The sequence below is a fragment of the Caretta caretta genome, chromosome 18 (genome assembly GCF_965140235.1).
Source record: "Caretta caretta isolate rCarCar2 chromosome 18, rCarCar1.hap1, whole genome shotgun sequence".
Taxonomy (NCBI): domain Eukaryota; kingdom Metazoa; phylum Chordata; order Testudines; family Cheloniidae; genus Caretta; species Caretta caretta.
The window spans coordinates 18,945,690-18,954,429 of record NC_134223.1 but is presented as its reverse complement, the minus strand read 5'-3'; the positions used below and the strand labels follow the sequence as shown (position 1 = coordinate 18,954,429).

The following is an 8,740-nucleotide window of genomic DNA, read 5'->3' as shown; positions in this document are numbered from 1 at the left end:
GGACTGCTACAGGAATGAGCAAAATCTCAGTGCCCTCAGTGGGAGTCTTCCATTGACTTCAGTGGACTTTACATTAGGTCCTTGGTTCAGGCCTTTATAGAGGGGGAAGATACAGGGCCACCTAGAATTGTCAGCTAGAGGCACCCCCATCCCTTTTGAACCCACACACCCTGAATAATGGTTGTGAGGCTATTGTGACACAATGGGAGGCCACCCTCTAACCAGAGTGGGCTGCATTTCGGTGGAGCTGATGGACATAAGTTGTGTGGGATCCAAAATGGGTGGCACCTTGGAAAGGTGGTCCATTAAATGGCATGTATCATGGAAGTGGAAAACGGGAAATTAGGCACATTTCCATAACAATCTTATAGGGAGCATAAGAAATCCCGGGAACTTCTCTTGTTTGGCTGCAGCTAAACAGTCTGGAAGCTGAAAAAGGTTAAATGCTTTTATTTGAGTAGTGTCAGACGGCTTTACAAATAGATTTTAAAATTTTGAACTATCCAGAGAGGAATCGTTACAAACAAAAACAAAAATACCCCCAATAAAAGGGACTAGGCAAATAAAATTAAAACTTTAGCTCCATTTTAAAAACACATCTCAACAAACATTCTCCTCCCACACCAATAAAATGTACATCTCATCTCAAACAACAAATGATAATCCTGACAAAAATAAACTAAAAATAAAAAAGGTTAAAAAATGAAAAAATTATTCTGTTTAGGTTGGGTTTCATTCTAAATATGTTAACCTAAAATTTGTGTGTGTGTGTGTGTATATATATATATATATATATCTTTTTAAAACATACGCTCAAAAATCTTGCATGGCAGTGCATAACAGAAAAAAGTAAAATTCATCCTGAAGGTGCTATGTACAGCAGCATGGTTAAAATCTCACCTAAAAGGGTCAATTCTCTTTTCAAAGGAATAGTAGCATTCATTTTAACTATTGCAGAGCTAAACAAAGTCAATAGAAGACATTTCCTGTCTGTTTTCGAGCACCTTCCTTCTCCCCCAAAATTAGGGTTCTGAAACAATAACTTGACACAGTTTGTATATATAGACAGACTGGGTTAAAAGCACTGCTTCTGAACATGGAGAGATTTCTCTTCCTCAGCTTAAAAGAATGAGGCATTGGGGACTTTCATTGGAACATACAAGACCAGGCTGGGCGGTGGACTCTGCTGGCTGGATTATTAACACAGAAAAACAGCTATACTATGGTTTTGACTATCTCAGACTGCCTCAGCCTCTTCAGAAAAACAGCTGGGGGCCAGATTTTAAAGCCAGGCCTCCCTTTATGGACCTGCATTTGCGGGAGCAAGTAGCTGTGGGCACCACTAGTGTCACACAGAGGTTTACCTGGCAGGCGGAAGCAACGTGGCTTGAGTGCACGGACAACTGAAGGAGCAAATTGGTGGTCAGATAGAAAAAAAGGCCAGAGTAGAGGCTGCCAAAACAAAACAAGCCACCCCCCAAAAACCCCAGGCCCTTAAAACTGTAACCGTATCTGCAAACTGCTGACTCCACTGGGCCTGCCCTAATTTTGGATGTCCAATACGCTGTCATCCATCTCTTCACAGCCAATCTCTTTGGTTGCTTTATCTTCAAGGGGGGCGAAGAAATGTTATCATGCGTGTGGACATTTCACACCTCTCGGGTTTCCAAGTTTTGCTCAGACTGGAATGTAAATATCGACCTTGTTCAGTGTTTCCCAGCATTAGAGTTTCAGCATGAAGAAGACCTCAGTGTCCTGGTTAAAATCCGTTTGGTTCTTTAGCTGGGGTGTCAGCAGACGGGGGGCAGCTGAATCCGTACAAACTCCTTTTGCAATGCAGCAGGCTCCCTCGGGGATCCCCCTCTCCTCAATGGGGCTCCCATTGATCTGGCCCAGGCTCTGCAGCCGTTGCCTCTCCTGGGCTTGCTTGGCTCGATTGGCAACGTACCGCACCCTGCTCTGGCTGCGAGAGGACGACCTGCGGAGGAGCAAGCCCTCCTCTTCCTCCTCGGATTCAACTGGCTCGAGGCTAGTTGGGGAGGTGATGTCGTTTTCCTCCTGAAAGGTTGTCAGCTTCTTCAGCTGCTCGGTCAGTTGGTCCTGCGGCTTGGCCGAGGACCTTATACCTGAGGAGCGGCGCTGCTCTCGCATCGACTTAGTGACGAAGCTCCTGCTGATGCTCCGGTACTTGCTTTCAAAAGTGCACGCAATGTCATCGGAGGTAAGATCCCCAAGGCTTTTGGATTTTGCCTGGCTGGTCCCTGCTTTATCCTGGGCTTTGGACTTGACAGAAGACTGTTTGAGACTTTCCATGTAGAGCCTGCTCCAGGTATGCCTCCTTGGGATGGAGGCTAATGCATCTTGAGGAACCCTGGCCAGAGGCCTGGCATGCAGCTCATCAACGGACGTCTGGCTGGCCCGCAGGTTGGGATTGGATTTGCTCTTGGTCACTATTGGCATTTCATTACCAGATGTCGTAGCAGACCGGGGGCGCATGCCCTTTCTCACAGCAATGGTCTCAATGTTTTCGTGATGGGTACCTAGGTCTGGAAGGCTTTTGCGAGCTAGGTTGGGCAGAGAGAGGTCTATCACAGTGTCGTTGGATGACATGCTGGAGGAGGAAGACATACTGTCCCGGTGACTGCTGGAATCTAGCTTGTTCCAGATCTGGTCATGAACAGTGGCATCAGAGTACACTTCTGCTGCCGGGGACAGGCTACTTGGATTTTTCATTAAGGCTGAGTAGTCAGAACTCTTGTGCCCTTCGTTCTTCGACCTCCTCACTAATACGTGAGAGCTGGTCAGAGAAACAGAAGCAGTCGGAGCCCAGGCAGGCTGGAGTCTCTGGAAAGCATCTAGAGGCAAAGTCGGCTGGGTGCTGTTATTGAGGTGGCTTGGTCGTGGTGGGCTGGTTGTGGCACCATCCTTCTGGCTTATGGATACGGCAGTGCAGTTCACATCTGGTAACCTTTGATATACACGGTCTTGTTGCTTCTGGCAGCTTTCAGTGGAATGGACTGAAGTATCACTCGGTGCCAACATCCCCCAGGTTCGTTGAGGATACACTGCCAAACCAGACTGATCTTCACCACTACCATGGGTTTTTTCCCAGTCACCCCCATCTTCGAGTGGTCCCTTTGTGCTTCTACTTTTACCTTCCTGGCCCAACGTGCTTGTGGCTGCTGTCCCTGGAGTTACGAGCACTTGGTCTTTTGAAGCCAAGCCTGCCTGTGGTTCATGAGCAAGAGCAGCTTTCTCAGGCTGGTCTGTTGGGCTACTTCCTGCCGATCTAGATTCACTGGAATGATGAGACACAGACCCTTGTTCAGAATCGCTGCTGGGGTTAACAGGCAGAGGAATACAAGAACCAGCATGTTGTTTTTCATTGGCAACGATGGGTTCTTCGGTCATAGTTTCTAGGCTGCATAAAGAAGTGACTGACCTCTGCCTTGAGAGCTGGCAGACGCCTAATGGGAGGGAGAGAAAAAAAATACATGGGCAATGTAAAGGTTAATCAAACTATCAACAATGCTGATTCACTTACAGATGCATATTTTACTCAATATCCCTTTGCTATGAAAACTGTCATTTGTCAGAAATGTTGGCCAGGATTTTCAAAAGTAACTCGTCGTGATGTTGGGTACCCAGCTGAAGACATGCAATCTTCAGAAAGCGATGAGCATCAATGAGACACACAAAAATAACTAGTCACTTCTGACCATATCTGTAGCATGTTACTTCACTGATTATACATATCCAAAGAAGCAAAACAACCCTGACCCCATCCCCCATCTGTTTGAACTGTTCTATCCTTCAGCAGCACTGAGAACGGCCAGCATGAGACAAAAGTCAGAAGATCGCTGCTTGACCAGCTGGTGACGTGTTTGGCATCCATCGTAGTTCAAGAGGAAGGTGGTGCAGGGGCAGTGGAAGAGATGAAAACCCAAGTGATTTTTAAAAAATCCTTTTCAGCTTTTTGCCCATTTTGTTACTTATCAGCAAGCACCACCTTATTTTGACAAATGAATTTGTCATTTATTTTTCAAAGACCACACACGAAGGCATGCCGATGAAAACAAAGCTGACAGTCCACTCTTGAGAAGTCACTGGAGTAGCCAGTTGCCTGAACAAAACAGATGCTCAGGTTATATTCTTTATCCTGTATATCCTGACATACAAAACAATCATGCCAAAAAAAAACCAAACACACAAACAAAAGGCTGCCCGCTGACCAAAATGCCAACATGCTCCAAGAACTAGCAAAGCAGCAGAAAGAAGCCAGGCAGCAGGTTTAGGAGTACAAGGAGGAGGTAGTTATAAGATGCCTGGAAACTAAAAAGGAACCCGGGCAACACAATGCTTGCATCAGTGACACTCAATAAACAGTTACCTTGAACTTGCTTGTCCTTTCAGTTCTTAACTACAGAGAGAGAGTGTGCACGTGGAGGAGGATAGAACAGAGGAAAAAATCCAGTTAATTTACGGAAGGCAGGAGCAGATAAAAGGATCGATTAGTGGGGAGCGAGAGGGAAATAGACACAGATAGTAATACATTTCTTGTAGGATCCTAAGAATTTTTGACCAACCAGAGCACACAATGGATTGCATAAATTGGACCCAGACCAAAGGTTTTTGTTTTAAAAAGAAGTTGGAAAATTTGTAACTGTTCAAGGAAGTTTTGGAAACATGTAACCTGAGTCTGAAACCACCTCTGATTTTTGCCTTACTTGACATTCTGGAGTTGCTATAAAAGAAGCACTAACTGGGCACAAATGAGCTTTCCAGCAGATGCTAGTTATCTTGGGGCGAGCAGAACATGACTTCAGCATAAAGCTGCATTACATATCACACAAGCAGGGCATGCATGCAGCAAGGTAAATCAACAATAAGTGTAGACATATCTGACAGGTTCAGGGGCAGGTTCCTGCTGTCATCTGGATGTTGTCCATTCATCCATCTCCAGCCATAGTTCCTCGCTGACTGGGGTCAATCATGGGACCAGTCTAGTGGTCTAGCTGCATGAAAGCAGATGCCCTGCCAAGAGTCAACCTTGCTGGTTTCTAGGAGGACTGGTAAGTAGCTTCAACTTTCTCCCCTCTCCAGCCCTTTTCCTCCCAGGTAGAAGAAAAAGTCCCAAAGACCCAAATCTGCTCAACTGAAATCAATGGCAAAGCTTCCATTTATGTCAGCGTTCCTGGATCAGGCCCAAATCAGTATGTTTCCTAGACTGCTTGGGGCAGGCAAGGACCCATGGGGCTTTCATAGCCCCTAGACTGTGTTAGTGGCTGCATACCAACTCCATGCCAAGCCAGCAGGCTGGAGGAAGGAAAGACTTCTCCCCCTCTGCACATCCCTTTCATAGATCCCCTGCACATGAACCATTGACTCTGGCACTGCCCAGTGCGGGGGCTGAGCATACTAAGCTTGGACTTCATCCTAGCTCAGTGACTGGAAGCATCAGATGGCTGTTCAGTGGCCTATATACCACTAGTCGGGGAGGGTGTCTCAGTCTAATATCTATAAGGCAAGTACCCACGTGAAAAAATTCCCTACCAGTGGTGCTGATCAATACCACTGTGGGCGCTCAGAAGTGCCGAGGGCTGAATGTTCACTGTCCCGTTAGCATGGCAAAAGAACCAAGGCTCACACTGCTGCTGCCAGAGCTCTCCCTATTCTGTGGCCAAGCAGGGGCCTTCAGTTTCCTGTCCCATCCTTCTGGCATCTTTCACCAACACAACGTTTATTTCTGAAGTGTCGTTAGATTAGCCTATCTGTATTGGCTCCTTGGGGGTCTTTGCACAGTGCACTGAAATAGTACGTGGACGGAGAATGCTTGCAGTTTATGCAACCCTAATATTTGGTCACTAGCTCATCAACATCCAATCCAAATGCCTCTTTCATCCTTTTAAAGGTTTGTGATTCTACACTTGAGAAGTCGGGTGGATTTAATCAAATTTCGAGCCTATCTTAATATTTCTGCAGTGACTTAGGAGGCTGGGGTGGGGCTCCCGCCCGCTGGCACAGACAATGGTAAATGGTTCCATATGTTGCATCTCTTGGAGCTTATGAACAATCCAGATACACAAAGGGTTCCGCAGTTTTGATTTAATTTCATGCTATGCGACTTGGCGATAAAACATAATCCAGATGTTCAGAGCAGATCATTTAAAGCAAAATTAAAAATTGAAATTAAAAAAGATATAAGGAGCAGCCTAATCCATGGAAGGCAAATCTGTCTTGGCTTCCCCTCTAGAAGCTCTTTAGGCTTTGGTTGGGGCTCTCAAAGGAGCCTGAAATAAACTGCAGTGAAATTTAATGGGAGTTGGCAATAATCTTTTTAAAAGCACCTAAGTTACTTAAGTGTTTCTGAAATTTCACCCTGGATGTCTAACTCCCTTAGCTGCTTTAGAAATCCCAGACATACAACCTTAAGATGGCAGATGGCAAAGACAGGGAACAGTATTGTTTGAAAAAAAAATCTTTCAGTTTTAATAATCTACAATCTCATTAGCAAGACTTTTTTTTAAAGAAATAGAATAATTTTTAATCTAGATAGTGTCCTTTAAGAGAATTAAAGAGGACATCCATGGTAGGCTCCCACCTTGCAGACACACAAATGCTTCACTTTAAAGCATGTTTGTAAGTTGCACTGAAATCACATGCTTAAAGTTCAGCAGGTACTTAAGTGTTTGCATTGTCATGGGGTTTATAAATTCATAGGGTTTAAGACCAGAAAGGACTATTATGTTCATCTAGTCTGACCTAATGCGTAGCCCAGGCCAGAGAACCTCACCCAGTAATCCTGCATTGAGCCCATAAATAGTAGCTGAAATAGAGAATATCTAGATTGTAAGTTCCTTGGGGCTGGGACTGTCTTTAATTGTGTGTTTGTACAGTGCTTAGCACAACTAAGTCCCTATCCTGCTCTGGCTTGTGCACTCTACTGCAATACAGATAATAACGATAATGAGGATGACAATCAGGATGGACAGCAGTGTTCCTTTTCCAATTCAATCTCTAAGCAATGCTCTGGTTGGGAGTTTCAAAATTTACTTAGTATCATACTTTATTCATGATTAAAATCTCCACTCCACATTCATGGACGACAGATGGATGTGCTACTGAAGATGGTTTGCTAGGTATGGAAAGGACCAGTCTAGATCAGATACAACTAGGGAACAAAACAAAGCATATTTATGCAGAAATGTTTTTCTTTCACTGAAAAAAACAAAATGAGCTATGATGGCAAAATAAAAATCTGGGAGCTTCTAAGGGGAGGAGCTATGAGGAAGCCAAGGCAATGAGGTGATCTAAGGCAAATGGGGTGAAAAAAATCTGGTCTTACCAGTAAAGAATATAGGGGATTTACTTCGAATTTCCTCCAATTTTTGAATGAACAAGGCATTCATTTCCCTCTGAAGGGTGCCCACTTGCCTTCGGGAATTCTCAGACAAGCGCTTGGGGAATTCTGGGCTTCCAAGACTCTCTAGACTGCTTGAGTTGGAGGATATTGAGCCATTGCTGGCTGTCACCAAGTTGACAGTGCTTCCATACTTGCCACCTGATTGGCACGGCCACCTCTGCCGGGGATGACCTTTCATCCCGTGACATTTAGTTTCACCATTTTTCTTCCCTGGAGTCACAAAGGACTGAGTGCTCCTTGGTTGATCACTGGCCGTTCCGAGGCTGCTGCAAGTCTGCAAATCTGACCGAGGCCTGGGTTGCTCTGTTATACCCCAATTTTTTAGTTCTAACCTCTCGTCTCCCGTTATACTGCTATACTGATCATGGTGCAGCATATCTTTAGCAATTAGCCTGGTAGCATGGTCACTCCACTTGCATTCTAGATCGGGGCTCTCCTTGGAACCAATCATGCATTTCATGCAATTGGTTGCCACTCCGATCCTACCAGAGCCATTGATGGCGCAGCGTGCAAAGACGCTCTGTTTCTCCTGCTGGTGCTCCTGAAGACGGACCCTGTTGGACCTCCGTGTAGGCTCACTGAAAGTTGCACCCCCATGAGTACGAGTTTGGCCTTTACCTTTACCAGAACTATGGGCCTTACCTTTCAACCCTTTGCCATGTACCTCTCCGTTGGCCCCCTCTCTGGGAGCCAGCGATGGAGAGGAGCTTTCTGGCTCTTTGTCAAAGCGAGGCTGCGAAGAATCTTCCAGTTCGTGGTCTTCACTGGCCCCTTCAGAGCTGTTGTCTTTGGTGTCGATAACAATCTCGGGAAAGCCTTTCTTGTTCTTCTTCTGACTCTTGGTAGGGGCGCTGGCCGTCCGCCGTAAAATGTGGCTGCTAAAGGAGTGTTTGCGATGGAGCTGACCAGCAGCATGACTGTCTAGCGAGGCCTGTTTTGGATTTCTGAGAAATAGACCTTTTAAGCCCAGAGCTTGCTTGACCTGGAAAATAAAAGAAACCCCCGTAATAGAAGATGTGCATGTCTGCCCTGGCACACAAGTACTTGAGGTGCAGTAAAGTGCAAAGGAGTGTTTCCCCTCCCCAATTCCTGTGAAATTGTCACTGCCCAGCACCGGAACTGGTTGGAAAATGACGGGGATGGAGAAGGCAAATTGGTTTGCAGAATTTCATCGCTGTTTTTCATTGAAATGTTGTTTTAATTTTTCCAACCAGCTTTATTCCTGTATTAATGACCCTTCCTTTAGCTTTATTCTTGTATTAATAATCCTTGTATTAGTACTACACATCTCCTTACAAGGAAATCCACAGGGGCAAG

At 45.4% G+C, this 8,740-nt stretch overlaps 1 protein-coding gene across 1 annotated transcript in view; it reads right to left on the bottom strand.

Moving 5' to 3' along the window:
- Positions 1-434: 434 nt before the first annotated feature.
- Positions 435-8,740, bottom strand: part of PLCH2 (phospholipase C eta 2) — a 316,564-nt gene continuing 308,258 nt past the window's right edge. The window contains exons 22-23 of the mRNA XM_048824566.2: positions 7,346-8,405; positions 435-3,467 (exon numbers count right to left, since the gene is read on the bottom strand). Of these exons, the coding sequence (XP_048680523.2) occupies positions 1,723-3,467; positions 7,346-8,405 (2,805 nt within the window). The 3' untranslated portion in view covers positions 435-1,722. The remainder of the gene's footprint in view (positions 3,468-7,345; positions 8,406-8,740) is intronic.